Source organism: Anguilla rostrata, chromosome 5, assembly GCF_018555375.3.
Source record: "Anguilla rostrata isolate EN2019 chromosome 5, ASM1855537v3, whole genome shotgun sequence".
Taxonomy (NCBI): Eukaryota; Metazoa; Chordata; class Actinopteri; order Anguilliformes; family Anguillidae; genus Anguilla; species Anguilla rostrata.
The window spans coordinates 41,163,072-41,182,822 of record NC_057937.1 but is presented as its reverse complement, the minus strand read 5'-3'; the positions used below and the strand labels follow the sequence as shown (position 1 = coordinate 41,182,822).

Genomic DNA, 19,751 nt, shown 5'->3' with positions numbered 1-19,751 from the left:
ACAATAGAAAGAGGTGGTGTTGGCACTGAACTAACAGAGAGAGGGGATGATGGTAGGCCTATGTGCATAGTTCTGGAGATGTTCAGTGGACTACCAGCTTCCGAGAAAAGAAAATTTAATTAAAATTAAAGGCATGCTATGCAGGACTTTTACCATGAACATACTTTAAAACAACTACGCTCTGTCATCACCATGACAATCTGTGTCTGTGTGCATTTCTGCCAAGTCCTTGCTTGTCTGCCTGTATTTGTTATTATAAAATGTGTTCGGGACATTTCTGGGCATGACCTTTTTTTTCTTTGTGGGCTGTATCTGAAATATGTGTGGCCAACAGAAGAAGGATTAGAAAAAGAGGAAATGTGTGTGTATCTGCAGTGGTGCATTTTCAGCTAGGTTAGCACTGGAGAGGGTTGCTGGTGGCTAACGCTTACTAGTCCAAGTGGCAGGCTAGCGTTCGGTAACGGTAGGTATCTGTTGTTTTTAAATTCAATTATGTTTAGCAACATTACCTGGCTGGCCATGATGACCTGAGAATTTGGTGTGGGTCTGAAATTTTACTAAATAAAAATAATAAGATTCCAATCCACTACTCGGCTCATATGGAGTAGCTAGCCATTGTTAGCTAGCTAATGGGGGAGTGTCCACCAGTCAGAAAATCCTATCCCATCAGAACTTTTGTTTCAGATACAACTGTAGTTTGACTACAATAGACCAATATCCATGTCTGGAGAGCGACATTGCATTTTTCACTAAATTCATATCTTAGGTGAATGTCGTGTGCCTTCATTGCCATGGGGTTTGCCTGGCAGGCCACGGCCTGCAGGGCTTCTAGGCTGCTTCCCTGATCTACTGAAGCAGGGAGGTGGCCTTCCATTGAGCTACATGGCAGGATAGGCATACAACTTTGCTGCAATAGATGAAGTGAAACTCAGTAAAGATGCAAAAAAAATTCATAAATAAACTATAAAATGGACAATGAATTGATATATTAGAGAATAATGCGTGCTTATCTAACAGAATTCCGCCATGCTTCCAGGCAGGCTAGAGCAGAACGAAGCCTGCTGGTACTGTGCTAGCAGTGGCTAGCGGAGGTCAGTTCCATCACCACGAAGCTAAAGCTAGCTACACGATAACTTTGCTGCATATGAAATTAAAGTGGGAGTTCTTGCCATCAGATATGTCAGTTGAGCAACTTGGCATACTTGTGACTGCCTGACTGCATTGAATCCACCTATCGCTGTATTTTTGAAAGAGATGTGATTCCAACAGTCTGCAACACAATGTTATAAAGCTAGCCAGAGTTATATCTAGTTGTTTTGTTGGTGTATGAGTTTTGTCAACTAGGGGGTACAGGCAGGGTAGAGAAGGGAGGAGGAGATGTTTTTGACTGTAAACACAGGAGCAAAGAAAGGAAAGAAATCCTGCATAGTATGATTTACGATGTAATACTTAGATGTGTGATTGTCCAACAGATACTTTATTGGAATATTGTTTCCATTTCATGTTTCATTAGTCTTGAAAAAATATGTCCTAAGGAGTGTGGTTCTTTTTTAATGAAGGTCTAGAAATTCCTTTCATCCATGCACCTGTTCTCAACATACAGACTGAAATTGGCATGTAATTCATTCCTATGTCAATGTTTTTTTTCTTTCCAGGGAGACCGTGTGGTGCAGTCCATATGGCGGCTGACTTTGAACCCATATACAAATCCCCTGTGTAGCTGGGGGTTCGATTCCCCACCATGGTTCTTTCTGTATTGTGATTGCCATCTCCATCTATAACTCTCAGTGCTTTCCTCCTGCCTGAATAAATGTCAAAAAATACATAATTCAACTCTTTATTTTTTCCCTGGCACATGATACAGAGACATGGGAAGTAGGACGGAGCGTAGCACAGTGGGTATGGAACTGGGCTCATAACTGAAATGTCGGAGGTTCGATTCCCGGGTAGGACACTGCTATTTTACCCTTGAGCAAGGTACTTAACCGGAATTGCTTCAGTATATATCCAGCCGTATAAATGGATACAATGTAAAATGCTATGTAAAAGTTGTGTAAGTCGCTCTGGATAAGAGCGTCTGCTAAATGCCTGTAATGTAATGTAAGAGCATCTTTAAGTATAATAGTGATGAACTTTGGAGGAACTGCATAGGTTTGTTTTCCCACACGCACGAAACCTGCAGTTAATGATTCTAAAAAAATTACTGTAGTTTCTAGTGGCATAAATACTCATTAGAGCATTTGCTTCAGGAATGTTTTTGAATGACCAGTGAGAACTATGTCATGCTGTCTTGAAGTATACAACCAAATTAACCCACTCTTTACGTCAATATTCATTCACTCATGTTGTTTCAGTGTTGCTTTAATTTATCGTCTGTATAATTATCAGAAGATGAATTAAACCAATACTGAAACAGTGTAATGGAGTAATCTTCCATTTTTCTATTCTTCTCCACTTAAGACTTTGCCCATTTCTCTTTCTCACACACAGACAGACAGACACACACACACAGAACTGAGACATTTTTCTAACACAATAAATGTTAATAATCAGTTAATCTTACCACAGACAGCAACGTGTATCTGAGAAAGAAAAGGTAATTGTCTTACTTTAAAGCTGGTTACAGTGCATATGGACATCAATTTAAGTCTCACGAAAAAATAAACTAAATCTAGGACAAAATAGGAGAGACAAAACACCAGATTTCACAACTCAGATTTCAGTGCTTCATTTCGGTGCTGTCTTTCTTTACTAACGTTACTCTCACTATGTCAACCAAATCGGTGACAGCAAGTACTGCCAGCAAGCTAGCTAATGATAAACTAGGTGAGAATGCCAAAAGCAAAACTATAAAGTGTGGCTATATTTTGCCCAAAAGGATTCAAACAGTGAGACTTGCCTTTGCAATAAAGACATTCTTTAATGTTGTTGTTCGCTCTTTATTTGAAAGAAGCCAGCTTCATCTTTGCACTAGGCCTACCATAGCTACAGGCCTTTCTACAGTTAATTTATTTTAGCTAACTACTTAGCGTACAGTGCTTTAGCCAGCAATACCATTCAGGCCTTTATACAGATCACTTGCTTTACCTAACTGCTTAGCTGACAGTGCTTTGATTTGGCTGACTACTTAGCTTACAATGCTTGAGCCAATTAACGGTTAATAACAGTAAGACTGTCCAAACCAGATCCCATGTGAATAACCACATAGTTACGTATGCTTATTGTTGTTTCCAATTAGATGTTGATATGTACACATGACACCAGTTCCAGAACCTACCAGAAAAGGAAGGCAACTGTTACTGCAACAGGTTTTGCAGTGACACCACACCAAGCCATAACATAGTGTATGGCATACCTGCCATCCCAATTGGTGCAACCAGCTAGCAAACAGAGGCTATGAGTAAAGCTATCAGCAAGGCACACCACATCTGTTTGTATAAATAAACAGAGCCACAACGGACTAATCCAATAAGCTTTTTACAACAGGAGGCATTTATCTTAAAAATGCTGCTATGGTTGCATATCTATTAGGAGTTGGGCAACACTATCCCCAAAAAACCTCTAATCCAGACAAATAGCAGCTAGCCCGAGTCTTCCCTAATTAAAAGGGCCCCATTAAAATACACAATTTGCCATGGGTCTCAAAGGACTGCACTGCTGTACGTTCCCGTACCCTTATTTAAATCAACACTAAAATAAATAGCCGTTTACAATGAAATGCACTTGATGCTACAGCGAGTGCTGACAGGGCTATTTCCAGCCATCTATGGTCAATAGTCCAACAATGGTGGTAATTACATTTCTGGAATATACAATCTCCCAAACCCTTGCATCAGAACACTTTGAAACATGTCATCGTAACAATAAAAATGATGCATTGCACTGTAGGTAACTGATGCAGTTTATTTAAAAGAAGAAGAAAAATCATTTTAGAGTAAAGTGCCCAGAATATGGAATGAGTGCAACTTCATACCACACAAATAAAGCTGACAGTCATCCGAGCTAAATCAGTCAGGTAACATTTAGCATCTTCTCAGCAGGTAAACCTTGCCCTTTGTGACTTCCTCTGCTTATGAATTTCAATTCAATTCAACTTTATTTGTACATAGCCTTCTACAGACACTATCACTGTAAAGATGCTTTCAGTGGAAAATACAAAAGAAAATTGGGCAACAAACCAACTCCCTAAACGTATACCTTCCTGCACATTAAATCCATTAAATTCCATTTATTTGAGTTATTCTGCAAAGAGAGTAGTGCATGTTGTATTCAACTGAAAATTTGAAAAATTACATGAAACCCAACAATGTTTTTAAATGACACCTCACTCAACCCATTTTAAGTTATTAAAAATGTATGGTTTTCAGTGGTCAGTCAGCAGTCAAGACGAATTTGTGAACATACTGTGCTTAATTGACGGGTAATTGGCAAACCTGGCCCAGAATTATTCATTAGTGATACCTTTCCTCTCATTAATTTTAAAGATCAACATACTTTATTATGTAAAAATAACTTTTTTTAAATCAATGCATGTACTGTACATTATTATTATTATTATTATTATTATACATCAGACTGAATCAAGATTGCTAATGACCAGCATCCATATTGAGCATAAAATTGGTTTGCAGAGATATCATATCAAATCTATAAAGCATAACATTAATAGTTTTAAGTGTTCCTGCTGAATTATATTGATGACAGATTGAATTGTCTGCAGATTCAACTCAATATAAAGCATTCCTGGTCCCAAGAAGTCCAGGTCAGGCCCAGTTTTTCATAGACAGCAGCCACTGGGGGTCAACAGAATGAAATGAGGTGCTGGTATGCAGTATTATTTTGTGGGGATTATTCACAGCTTATATAGCGTGTACATTCAAATAAAGACCTGTCAGTCTTCCCAAGGGCTCTTCCATAGCCTGGGAGATCAAATGAATTTAAATACAGCTATTTAAACTGGAGATTGTTGTTTTCCTACATTGAAAGAAAGACTCCCCCTTATTAACATACTGTGTATACATACAAGTGTATCCCTTGGCAACAACATCCCCTCACTTCACCTTCCAAATCCCAGGGAAACACTGAAACTAAATTAAAATGGAAAGGAGATTTAACTCACTTGCGTATTGACTTGGTAGGCTGAGATAATATTTAATAATATATAATAATAACAAAAGAAAATTATGATTAATAATGGGATTCTATATGTTCTGCAAAATTGTATCAGACATATACATTAAATATATAATAATAACAAAAGAAAATTGTGATTAATAATGTGATTCTGTATGTTCTGTAAAATAGTATTAGACATATACATTATGCCCCATTTTCAAGAGCCGTGTCTATTTCACGTGCCTTTCCTATAACTGTGAATTTGTTTTTAAAGGGGTTGGGGCAGATTAGATGTGCATTTCTCACACTGTGATGGATTAGAATAAATGTCCTGTCTAGCGGCTAACGGCACAGCTGTTTATGGCCATCCCTGCGTGGCAGGCAGCGGGGTCAAAACAACATGCTAGGTGTCCGCGTGCCCGCCCAGGCCCATCGGCATATGCAACGCCAAAGGGGAAAATGATGCTGATCATCTGTTACACTTCCCTGGCCGATTAAATATGACAGAAAACAGCCTGGTGCGATGCACTGCTAATCCCGTGACATTTCCCTCAGAATGACGAAATGTGTCAGCGGCATGACGTTGTGCGTGTACTCCATCATCCTGACAGAACCGCGACCGTATGATTCCTCTGGGCCCCTGTTTTACAGCAAACAAGGGTACCGATATCTGTTAAATTATTAGTTAAAAGACACCAAAGACAGTGCTATGACATACTGAGGTTTTTGTGTTTAGTTGGACATTCCAACATATTTAGGGGCAAATGAATGAGTACGTGGCTGGGAGTTGTTTTTATTTACATTCCCCCACCCCCCTAGCCGCACAACATGCCCAGTAACGACCGGAAGCCCATCCCGTCACCGCAACATCCGTTAGCAACTTGGGAGGGGTGTCTGGTGAGAGACTAGGCAGGTGTTACCATGGAAACTGTAACCCTCCTTCCCTGGGTGATGTTATGGCCAATTATGGAGGCTAATTATAAAGTGCTTCTTTTTTTGTCATCAAGGTTTCATATTAGATCATTCTAAACTTATAGAACATTGCCAGGTGTTCCCACACAAAATTGTGCTCTTTTAATCACCAACAACCACCTTCACATTTTCTGACAAGAAAATTAAAAAAAAAACATAATATGTAAAATTGCAAATGCTGAAAATACTTTGCTCAGACAGCAATTTGTTCAGTATACCTGTAAAACCAGCTACGATAATGGAATAAAATCACGACAGATCTGCTCACACAAAGAGACGGATCTGTTTCTGAAAGACCATGTTCTCCCCACGGATTTCCCTTGGATTCCTCAAAGCAGTCATCACAGAGATCTGTCCCCCATAGCAACCCAGCGCACCGTTAACGAGAGCATCAATTTACATAGTTGACTAGAGATAGCGGGTAGCTAATCTGAGGAAACTGCTGATTGCAGCAGGAAATAAAGAGAACAAACCCAGCCGCGCTGATGGGTCAGCTACTGAGCTTCACAGCGGGCGGGTTATGCTACAGTTTATAAGTCCACTAATGATAAGACCACGAGCAAATATAGCGAAATGTCCTTACGCCAGAGTTCAGTGGGGTTTTTCGTTGAAGCAGGTAAAAACGTTCCGAAGCTCAGTTATTCACTGTTTGTTAGTATAAACTGCATTTGCAGATTGTAAGGCAATGAGTATGCTGGGTCTTTGGAACTATGCAAGGCACCTGGCATGTTTTAAATCTGCAGTGATAATCCCTGTGCCTGTAGACCCCAGTGTAATCTGTCTGAATGAATATAGGCCTGGTGCCTTAATGTGTGCCATCATGAAGGTATTGGAGCATCTGGTATTTGAGCATTCTTCACAGGAAGAAATGAGAGCTGCTACATATCAGTGGTCGTTAATAGTCAGGAGGAGGAGCGTGTGGACACTTTTACATTTCCTAGGAACAACAATCTCATCTTCTCTTAAATTGTTGGACAACTCTGTCACCATAATTAAGAAAGCACAACAAATACTCAGTCCAACAAGTTCAGGGTGTCAAGAGAGAGGATGCATCAATTTTACAGAGCTGTAAAATGATCCACTCTCACTTTTTCAATACCAGTCAGGTACAGCAACACCGCTGCTCATGAAAAAAACTGTTAGATAGGATTAACATGAACAACTTCTAAGATCATAGGCACTGAGCTCCCCTCTCTCTCAGTTACCCACACCTGAAGTCAGCGGAAAGGACTTTAAATTTTAAATTACCCCGCACACCCAGCCAACCTCCTTTTTGATCCACTCCACTCAGTTAAAAGAATTAGGAGCATAAAATCCAGAGCGTTGCGCGTTAGAAACAGCACGTGCCCTGAAGCAATTCATGTTTGAAACACCTCACAGGTCCACACCAGCACTTTATGGCATGGGATTGCCCAATAATACCAGTAGAAAGTCAGGGTTCGCACCAGCACTTTACTAAACAGAACTGCATATTAGGATTCATATTTGAATGTGCCTGGCACTTTTCTACTCATGCAACTGAACTGTGTGCAATAATTTCAATGGATCTTTTCTGCTTTTAGTGAGCATTTACGATACAGTGACTGTATGCATTTCCTCTATGTTCTAGGATCAAAGGGAGGGGTTTGATTCATGAAACTAGGATGTCTCTGTATAATTTATGTTCTGTGGGCACACAGAGACAACTTACAAGTAAATGTTAGGTTGATGTGGCAATAGAATATTGAAATTGAATTGAATAGAATTGAACTGAATATGCCTGTAGTCTCTGAATTACAGTTCAGCAGTCGGTAATTTCATGAATCTAATAGTAATGATCTAACAGATCTAATAGTAAAAACCTTAATAGTCTGCAAATGAGAACAGGGTGGGGTCACATAACACTGAATAAATGATTATGCCACTGACAGTAAGAGGACAGTGGAAGTGTTCTTGGGACAGAGCATTCATACACGCGTGTGTGCACGTATGTGTGTGTATGTGCGTGTGTGCAGAACAGCGCATGTCTGTGATGCTGGTTTTTCTTCGTATAGTCATTATCTATGTAGGTCAGGTCCAGTGAGTACTGCTAGCATGAGACACCAGCCCTGATATCAGGAGAGGTGGAAATATGTTAGGCAGTCTAACACGTGCTGTAGCTGAAATATATATTTGTAATAAGGGGGATGGTAAGGTGCACGGGGAGGGGGAGGCAGAGGCATAAATATGTTACATGGTGTGACACGTATGAGAGTGGAACTGTACATTGGTGATAAGGGGGATGTTGATGTACTGGCAGTGGGGGATGGTGAGGTACAGGCAGTAGGGGATGGTGAGGTGCAGGGTGTGGGGGATGGTGAGATACAGGCAGTGGAGGATGGTGAGGTACAGGCAGTGGGGATGGTGAGGTGCAGGGTGTAGAGGATGGTGAGGTACAGGCAGTGGGGGATGGTGATGTACAGGCAGTAGGGGATGGTGAAGTACAGGCTGTGGGGGATGGTGAGGTACTGGGTGTGGGACATGGTGGGGTACAGGGTGTGGGGGATGGTGAGGTACTGGGTGTGGGACATGGTGGGGTACAGGGTGTGGGGGATGGTGGGGTACAGGGTGTGGAGGATGGGAGGTACTCAGGGTGGGGGATGGGGAGGTACAGGGTGTTGGGGATGGTGAGGTAAAGGGTGTGGGTGATGGTGAGGTACAGGCAGCAGGGGATGTGGAGGTACAGGGTGTGGGGGATGGTGAGGTACAGGCAGTGGGGGATGGGGAGGTACAGGGTGTGGGGGATGGGGAGGTACAGTCAGTGGGGGATGGTGAGGAACAGGCAGTATGGGATGGTGAGGTACAGGCAGTGGGGGATGGTGAGGTACAGTCAGAGGGGATGGTGAGCTACAGGGTGTAGGGGATGGTGACGTACAGGGTGTGGGGGATGGTGAGGTACAGTTAGTGGCGGATGGTGAGGTACAGGCAGTGGGGCATGGTGGGGTACAGTCGTAAGTTGAGAAAGCACAGCTCCAGGAAGGTACACAAATTGGTGGACAACAGAAACAGCACTGGAAAGCAGCAAAGGAAACAATGCCAAAAATACATATAAGCAGATATATGTAGAGGACATTACTTCATATCCACTTAAAAACTGCATATGGAGAGGGAACCTGTTTCAGGTAACTATTCAACCTGTCTGTCGTTAATCTAAATCTGGTAAAAGCTATCAAACATCTTTTTTGTAAGCGCATCGCATTTATATCGGACTATAAGCTGGTATGTTAAGCATCGTAAAAAAAGCATGGCTTGGATGCAGAACACTGATGGCCCACATGCTGGGAAATTTGGGGGGGGAAGGAGAGGGGGGCCTCAAAAAACAGTGCAGGGGGTAAAGCCGTAACCATCTGTGACAAAACTGCCATTTTGTGTATCAAATTGATATGGTGTCAAGAGCACAAAGACGTGCAACATGACAGCTAATACACAACACTAGACTGCTGATAAAAATGTGGGAATCAGGTGAGAACAAAAGCAGTGCATTGAGATGACACGCTTCAAAGAGGACACAAAGAGGCTTCCAAATTACATTCATTATTAATAGTGTCAATAAATTACTGTGTCATAATTCATGTGGAACAGCTTGCAAGCCTTGTGTTCGCCTATTCCACCCAGAACATAATGCATACGATGAGATGGATACAGAATGGCACACAATAATGTCCTTATGCCACTGATATTGAAATGCATCTGCTTCAATGCCATGTATCTTGCAGATATTACTGAGTGATGGCATCTTTGATCAAAGATTACGACGCTTCCCTTCTCCCTAACAATAACGCTGGCTGCTCTTGTGGTAAACTAAATGTCAGACTGGCTGAACAGTGCGTGCAGCTGATGTGTTCATGAAATGTATTCTTTGTTCAAAAAAAGACATGTGAAATTGTTGGTTAAAGAACATCATACTTCATTTGAGCGTGGCATCTCCCGCCCACAGGCATTTCTAAAATCCATCCTGTAAATATCCCCAAATGGAACATGATTGAAAATACTATATCTAGTCCGGTCCACCTGATGTGCATTTCTGAATGGGTATGTAGAGAGAGTGGCTGTTGGCATTGTCGTGGAGTGTGCTGTCGTTATATTGTACAAGGATACAGTGTGACCTTAAAAAAACCAGAACGGAATTGGCAGTATTATCAATGGGTGCTCTTGTCTACTATACAGTAGTTAGTGATGCCATTAACTGAGACTTTTCTAGAATGATTTTCCAATTCTCCTTCAATAACTGTAGGTCAGGCCCTAAGAACAGTTAGACGGCACGCCCCATCATTACACCTGTGAATCCCAAACTGTTTCAAATGCTAATGCCTTCACGCAAACACACTTCCTAAACCCAGAATCGCAGAGCGGTTCTTCGGGGGTTCATGGGAGGGCACTGACCTTTCTCTGCGGAGGAGCAGGCGCAACCCATGGCCGTTAATCCGCTCGAAAATATGTCCCATCACAGACCGGGAAGATTTGGAAGACGAGAAAAATGAAACGAAGTTATCCGTGAGGACGCGGCCTGGGCTGCCAGACCACCATTTTGAAGGACACGCAGGGTTTTTGGTCGACGGCGCACACGGAAAGGCGAGCTCTCGCACCCGCACCGGCCCGCCGTTCTGCCGGTGCCGTCCTACACGGTCCGCTCGCTAGCTGTCACTAAGCAGATGCTCGCTAATCCCGCCTCACATTTCATTCGGCGCGGGACAGCTGCATGGAGCCGGGAAACAATCGCAGATTACATTTTTTATTTTTTTTCTCATTTATTCCGTCTGACGCCCGTAATCCGACCTTCTTAACCTCACGATGTGTGTGAAAGAGTTTAATTGGGGCTTTAATCCGATGGCTGCCGAATTAGGAAAGGCTACCTGGTCCCATGACCCCTACCTGGGGGTCTTCTGGGCACCCGTCACGCCACGGTGAACCTCTCTTTAAATTCAGTCTTTGTGGGATGCCCCCTGGAGGACTCTGGGGGATTTTCCCGATATACGCACGTTAATCCTCGTTGGCTTGGGTCCAGTCACCGAGCGAAATGGAGGAAAATCCAAACCCCATCAGGGCCCCCCTGGTTGCACATGTAAGCACACTCTTTCCAGTAGCAGGGCTCAACTGGCACATATTTCACACCCAACACAGCCATCAATCAAGCATCTTTCAATCTTGCCTGGTGCATGTCTTTTGTTTTCCTTGACACTCTATTAGGGATCTATTTGAAATTCAAATGCGTTCCTAGGCTGTGGTACCTACTGCACTGGGCACAGTTCATACAAACCCAGGGAGAGAAAGGAATAACTCACTTACCTATGTCAGTCTCTTTGTGGTTCTTAATTAACTCTGCCAGTTCAAAGTTGCCTGCTATAATGGCCACCTAGAAAAAAGAGCAATGTTTAATTTGAGAATTTGAATATGAGAGAAATTTAATATTACACACAATGCATGTTATATGACTGTACGAGATAGTGGTTATCTATCAGGACTGTGGAATGCAAAATATATAACGAATTCAATAGGAAAATAGAAAAAAGAAAATCCTATACATTCAGTCCTACAACCCTGTAATAGCATTGGGCATGGCCTTTGCCATTAGAAATATTCATATTTAATATTATGCTAATAATATCCATACATACAAATGGAATATTTTCATTACTGCTCCATTCCAACCTACATAGGGAAGAGAATTTACACTGCACTTCAATGGCTCACCTTGCACACCTGTGCATGTGAACATGTGTATATATGCAAAGGAAATGTGCATGTGCATGAATAACAATATTAAATATATGTATATATGTACAGTGTGTGTGTGTGTGTGTGTGTGTGCGTGAGAGAGAGAGATCACCCATCTTATTTTGCACACTGTGATAGCCACAGTCAGATTAGGGGGTTTGACCAGCTGCAGCCTGTAAACTGACTCACAGTGTAATTAGCCCTCATCTGTGCCCACCGCGAGTCTAAGCACACACAGTCCCACATACCAAGGCAGCTGAGCTCTCTCTCTCTCTCTCTCTCTCTCACACACACAAACACACACATACACACACACAAACACACACAGTTGTGAGAGTAATGAACTCAGGGGTCATTTTAGGCTCTGATCTAAGCTCTAACGCACATATTAATTCAACTAAAACTGCATTTTTTCATTTAAGTAACATTTCCAGCATGAGACCTTTTTTCTCAGATTCTGAGAGGTTGATACATGGATTTATTACAAGCAGACTCGATTATTGCAATGCTCTTCTTGCTGGCCTTCCAAACAAGTCAATTGACAGACTACAGCTTGTCAAAATGTAGCTGCAAGTACACTGACTAGGAAAAAAATGAGAGCTCCCATTTCCTGTCTTTGCTACACTGCGCTGGCTACCTGTGGTTTTCAGAGTTGATTTTTAGAATACTTGTCTTTGAAGCACTAAATGGCATTTGCATCTAAATATATCACTGTCTGCCCGTCTAAATATGTATCCAATCAAGCCCTAAGATCTTCTAGTGCTGTTCTGCTCAAGATTCCAAAGGCAAAGCATGAACAGAGTGGGTATTCATTTCCAGTGATTTCTGTGAAATTTGCCTTCAGATGGAAGGATTATGCCATATTGCATCATCCCCATGCAGTGTAGAAAAAATAAAAATGTCAAATCAAAGCAGCAGAAATGGAGGAATCCAACAGAAGCACACTAACCTAATTCACAAAATGAACCAATACGAATTTAAGAACATGCCGATGGACAAACGGCTAGGGAGGGGGTGGGGGCTTTGAGTTCCTAATGACCAAGAACAAAAGAATCAGCTGTGACAATGGAATGCATGAACACACCTAGATGAGACTAGTCTTTTGCAAATGAAGATGGAATGTAAGGATTAAATGGTAAACAATGATAAAGGCAAATTCAAATCCGAGTATATTCAATTCATTTTCAAAAGGGTGTACTTATTTATAGTTCATCTCTCTCTCTCGCTCTCTCTCTCTCTCTCTCTCTCTATATATATATATATATATATATATATACATACATATATACATACAGTATATAGTCTTTTTATAACTATGTTACTTCTGTTTTTACTTTTTATTCTGTTTTTATTTCTATTTTCTAGTTGCAAATGCTCATCTGTAAAGCATTTTGGGCTCCAAACCATTGTATTAAAAGTGCTATATGAATAAGGTAATAAATTAATTAAATAAAGGATGATTACAGCTCCTTTCCAAAGCTAAAGGGAGAGGGAGACAACATTATTTGAACAACAATAACAGTAGTCCAACTAAAAATGCTCTTTAAACTGACAGCTGGTACTTATTTACTACTTTTATAATAGGTAGTGTTTCCTTCCAGGACAATGTCAGAGTATTAACACTTGAATATTTGTATTGAAATGTACTGAAAGCATCAAACAAAATGTACTAAAAACATACATAATCATAGTTTATAACACAATTCATATGACCCATTGCTGTTCTTATCCTGCTGCCCTGCATGTGTAATATAAGGTTTCAAACTGTGGCCCTAAATAGACCCACAAGGGGGCAGTAGAGAATTGTCTCAATTCCATACCAAGAGTATTTTTGTTTATCCTTTTAACTGATAAAACACCAAATGGAAGCAACATGTGGTTCAACACTACTAATATACACTAGGAATTTCAATGATAAAAAATAATAATAATAATAGAATATGCTATATTTACATGTTTTTTTCTATTCTGGTTTCATATTTGGTGTGCACATACTAATACACCACACGGAGCAATTCGAAGGTCTTTTGCTTTTCTGGCTCTGGGTGGTTGAGCAGTAGAGACCAGCTGACAGATTAATAGCATCTTTCATGTTGCACATTAACATAAGGGTCTCAAAAAACACTTAGAGCAACCTGCAACCCACCCCAAGGGAGTGAGGGGAGCGGTGGGCTAGTGCTACGCTAATTACATTAGCTTTTACATCTGTGTTACATCTGTAACTTTAGCAAGAGCTAGCTAGCCAGCATACTGTCAGTATGTCAGTGGAAGTGACAAAAATCAATTGCAAATGCAGGGAAGAGGCTCATGTGATCAAATTAGCAAAGACAGCTACAACTGCAAACATGGGAACAAGTGCACACACACCAGAGAGGCAGAGAACCTTTCTCCACAAAGTATCAGAGGAAAAGTTCAACTCACACCCCTCTTTAACAGCAAGCTACACAAAAGGCACTGCAATGCATGTGCAAAGATTTTTTTTAAAACAACACCTTTAAAGTGCTTCACAGCATGAACCTCTATCCCTTTCCCTCATAGCAGACAACAGTGAAGAACAGTACCGTTTCACGGGTCTTGTTCTCGCGAAGGAATGCTTCACATTTTAAAGTCATCTGCTCAGGCAGCGAACATTGCGCAGTATCACTACTCAGAATCAAACCTTTCTGCTGACACGAGAGCAAAAATTCCCTTTTCCAAAGTGCTGATCTCAAGGGGGTAGGGCCGTTGTAATAATCTCAGATATGCCTCTGCATAACAGTTGGACGCTTATAAAAGACATTAATGCTTGTGATTCGTGGCACTGGTGCGTCTTTAGGCTGCCGTGATTGCTTGCCCTACTGTAGGAGCGTCCTGGAAATTACGCTGCGCTTATGTAACAAAGTTGGCTCGATCGCTCGGTCCAGATATAACTCGGAGTAGCCTTGAAATTGCACTTTACTGCTTAACGGGTCAGTACCCCCAGGTGACCACTGAAGTGTTAATAACACGATGCCTACACTAGGAAACCCCTCTATGGATCCATGGAAATGGCGGCTTTGACCATTCGTTCACTGTGGAGAGGGCTTCGAAGGCTCTCTCATTATGGAAACTAAAAAATACAGGGGGACGCAGCGGGATGTTATGTTGATTGCACTGGTATAGCTGTAGCTGCGTAATGGCAGTAATGATGCAGCACAGAAAATAATTGAAATAAATATTTGCTGGATGCAAAGGAAATTTCAGCTCGAGGGGTCTTGCAATTCAGGTTACGGGAAGTGACAGATAACCATGACAGTGAAGCTGATCGCTGTAGGGTCACTGCACTATTACCACAATCCAGTGCAATAGAGGTAGAGCAACGGATTTCAAATCTGAATAAAAATAAAATGAAGAAAATGCAAGTTTAATCTGAGGTCCTCTGGTTTAGGTAATCGAAAACAGAAAAACAAATGACTTCAGTAACTGAGCCTTGTTTTTGGAAACCTGCTCCGATGTGCATGTTCCTGTCTCTACGCCAAAAAAGGATTGCCATAGTAACTCCATGTTGTTTCTGGTTCAAGGAGTGGGTTGCGCCTATAGCTATTGCTCATAAGAGAGATGGATTTTCAATTACGAATGAACCGAATCTTATAAGGTGCAGATCCAGTAAAGACACAACTACATCGCAGGAAAGTGATCCAGTGGTGCTCTCAAAAATGGGACGGCCCTTATTAAGTGTATTGTGATAATTTTTTATAGCTGTTTAGAGCAAGCAGAACAGTTAATATGGCCATCTAATGGTTTGTGCACGATTCTTAAAACAGAGCACACTTTACAAACAGCTGATAGGTAAGTCCTGTGCATTTCTACACTGGCGGATTGCAGGCACCTGATTGGTCAAAGGTGTTGCTGGCTCTTAATGAGGTATTGCCAATAGTTTCCCATAATGGAACATCTGGCCACACATGGTGCTAGTGGGGTCTGGACTCAGACTTGGTAGGACACATCACAAGTGTCTTAATCACACGCTCCAATCAGGAGCCCTTGTGAAGAAGGTACTTCTGTACACAGTGGTGCAGGGTTTACATTGATCAAATGGGTCAAGAAAAGCATTGCAGTTTATTTGGAACCGGCCAAGCAGCCTACTTGAAGGAACATCACCAGCAGCGTTTCCTGAATGGCACCTAACCATAAAGAAGTCAAAATGAGGGCACAAAAGTAAAGCGAAACCCCAGGCCTTTGGCTGAGGAAGAGGAGCAGCCCAACCACAGCGCGGCAGGTGAGTCCATCAGACCCAGAGAACCTGCAGCCATGGACCTCTGAAAAGGTCACCAGACACTAGCTTTGTACAATGCACTAGCTTCCTTCATCCTTTCATCAGTGATCCAAACACAACAGCCAATTAGTCAATTATTGATTCAAAGAAAACTTCCCTAAAGGATCCTCACAGTCAAAACGTGTATCCAGCACTTCAGTATGAGTTCCATCTTTCAGTATGAACCCACTATTGTGCCCACGTGTGACTATTTTGGTCAAACATAAAATTTTGTCAGTTTTGCAGTATGTTTTACATTGTATTATATTACAGCCATTCTGCATAGTGATGCAAAATGAGGAGATGATCTAGTAACTACATGATGCTTGTCTGAACGGCAGACCTTGCCTATGCATTTGAAACTCAAGACATCCTTGTGACTGACTGACAGTGCGAGTAGCCAGGACTGAACTGAGCATCTGTAGTAAGGAGAGGTAGGTGACTCTTCAAGAAAGGTGAGATGTAATCTTTTGCGGCAACTTGAGAGACAACACCTCTGGAGTGTGGGTGGCCACCGTTGCCAAAAAACCCCATTAAAAAAATGAGATTAACCTGTACCTATCCCTGGGGAACAGACCACACAGAGATCTTGACTGCTCTGCACTGCAAAGGCATAGCCACATCTAGAAGTGACAGACTAATGGAAAGGACCGACAGGGATCTAGGCTTGACATTTGGATGGAGGAATTTACTTCCACCCATTTCTGTATTCACAACTTAGATGAGGCAGCTTGGACACATTCTGTATATACAGTATGGTTGGGGGTTGGCAAAGGGAATGTGCATTAATGCATAATGTATAAGCATTTGTGTATGGGGGGGGGGGAGGGGAATCAGGGAAAACGACAGAATAAATGCCGTTTTCCGTAACTACCGTACTCCTACATTTAAGTATGCTTATGGAAACAGACCAAATTACTGAACTGAGCTCTATCAAATCAGCAAATGGAGCATAGCACACATTTTTAGAAGGAGGGGATAAATAATTGAGATTATCAGGAAAGCTACAGTGCACAGAGGATGTGTAGATTACATAAGCGCTCCTCCTACGTGGATGGTAGACTCAAGCAGCCATGATCTGACTCCACAACACGAGGAGATCAGAACAGTAATCTATACTAATATCCACATATGACCCTGTCAGGAATAGGGGCACGTAGAGTAACACCAAGGACCATTTTCAACTGGGATGTTAATACCTGTTTGCTCTCTAAGCAGGCTAGCTCATCAAATGTTAAGTGCAGCGTTAGGGCATTCTGATCTTAAAAGCTTGGTGCTGCATGTGGTGATAACACTACTTTTCTCATTTCATGCACACGGCTTGTAATGAAACATAGGCACACATGAACGCACATACAAACACACACACACACACACACACATGCACAAATACTCATAGACACATACACGTAAGCACACACAGACAAGTGCTTGCACACACATACACGCAGCTGTTATTGAAACAACATATAAAAAATGCATGCACAAAAAATCACACATGCAGACAGGCATGTGCACAGACAGCCATTTACGGACACATATGTACACATCCATACATGCATACAATTACACATACACAAGCAGTCGTGCGTACAAAGTCCCACATACAATTTGCATACACACTCTCACATACAAGCCCCCAAACACACACACACACACACACACAAAATAGAGTAACAATCAAATGATCAAATACCCATGCACACACACACAAATTTTTCTACTCATTCTCAAATCCATCGCACAATAACACACACAAATACCTCACATATATGTACCAAATATCTCATTTTAGAGGCTATAAAATGACAAAAGATCATGGACGAAGGCAAAGGAATATTCAAGTGCATGCGATTGTGTGGGATGTCCACACTTACAGCTTCAGCATCTTCACACCTGAGATGTGGCCCAGCGTTACTGGAGAGGGGGTGGGCTCCAGTACGTGCACTGAATAAAGTTATTTTCCATGTCAAATCTCTCTCACACATCTCACTGAGAAATTGGTAAGTTTATTAAAAAAAACTGATTTGCTTCTTCATATAACCAATACAGACACTATACCTCCTATTTAAAACAGTATGAAAATATTATTAGAGGGAACTGAGATCAGTCATTTGACATTTGATAATATTCCAAATCAACCCAATTTCTAAATTCTTTGAATATTTATTAGCAGTTCCACATGTGTGTCAGCCTGTTTAACCAGCAGTGTAAAGTCATACTGTTACCAGTACTGAGGATACATAAAATGTATAATTTTATTTAGTATTTTTTTATATGTTACTTGATGCCTCGTCAATTTAAAAATGTAGGTCTCACACACTACACTCTGAGAGATGATTAACAGCCTTCCGCTAAACATGTTTCAACAAAGAATTTACATACGTAATGTATGCTGAATAATAATATTCACAAGAGTTGAAACATACAACTCGGAGCAGCCATTGATCTGGAAGAATTATGAGTCTTTGGACACTTCAGCTAGGATCCACTTTTATTAAAAGCAGCTACAATGCACAACCACCCAAAGTACACCAACTACAGAGACCAACAGTTCATACTACTCAAAATACAAGTTCATAATACAGGAGCGATTAAGCGAATTCTAATCAAAGAACTAACTTAGAACACAAGATTTCATTCTGAAGACTTTTCACTAGAAAGGGTCAATGGGAAGTACCAACAGATAAAAATAAATGATTTGCAAGCTTTGCCTTTATTTTTAAATCAAAAACATATTTTGTTACTGAGTTCACGGCAATGGGACATTTCATTTTCAGTCATATTCAAAAGCACACGCTCAACTGTCATTCATGATTCACACTTCATTTTGACGTTGTGTTTCATGTAGAACACTTCATTTGCAAAAACTGTGCCTTTTTCAGCTCTGGTGTTCTTCATTATGTGAGTTTTTTCAAATCATGTGTAGCGGTGAAAATTTTTCAAAATATTTTTTTGCACCCACATAGGTTTAAATTTAGTTTTTATTTCATTGGCGCTCCAGGTTCTAAAAAGTGTGTTGTTTTCTTGGTTTGCAAGCACTACCATGTAGTTTGTAGAAATGGTGGACTGGCCTGGTTTGGAGTTTTATATTGTTCAGAATACATAAAGACTCTACTATACAGGGAAAAATAGCATGGCTGCAAGGTTGAAGTACCTGTGTAAATCAATTCCAGCAATAGCCGCAGCCATGTACAAGTGCAATGGTGGAAACTCTCTGACTCATTTCATTAAAGCTACATATAACATTTGTATGGCCTTCACTAACTGAGTTAGCCAAGTATATAACAGAGGGAAATGTGGGTAGGCAAGTCAGATAGGCCATTACCACAAAGGTTAGTGTGAATCAGAAACCATTGCTCTTTTTCATCAGAGCTTTAAAAGTCAGCATTATGAAATCTTTAGTCTAGACAGGGGGTCATTTTTTTCTGGACTTCATCTCCCACAATGCATCTCCAGAATCCCACTCAACAAGATAAAAGGGTCACACCAGCCTATTATTTCACTGTTTTCCAATCAGGCAAAACGAGATGCCTTCCAGCTGACACACCTAAACAACAATTAACACAAGTGGAGTTACTGCAGCGCTCGAGTGGCCATCAAGCGTGGAGGACTGCCTTACATAAAGCCAGCGTTATCTGGGTCTCTCTCTCTCTCT

At 41.3% G+C, this 19,751-nt stretch overlaps 1 protein-coding gene across 4 annotated transcripts in view; it reads right to left on the bottom strand.

Annotated features, from left to right (window-relative positions):
• The window catches only part of LOC135255285 (SH3 and multiple ankyrin repeat domains protein 2-like), a 177,107-nt gene that overhangs the window by 88,561 nt on the left and 68,795 nt on the right, over positions 1-19,751 (bottom strand). For all 4 annotated transcript variants that reach the window (XM_064336240.1, XM_064336239.1, XM_064336242.1 and 1 more), the window contains exon 10: positions 11,392-11,458. In XM_064336240.1, coding sequence (XP_064192310.1) covers positions 11,392-11,458 — 67 coding nt within the window. The remainder of the gene's footprint in view (positions 1-11,391; positions 11,459-19,751) is intronic.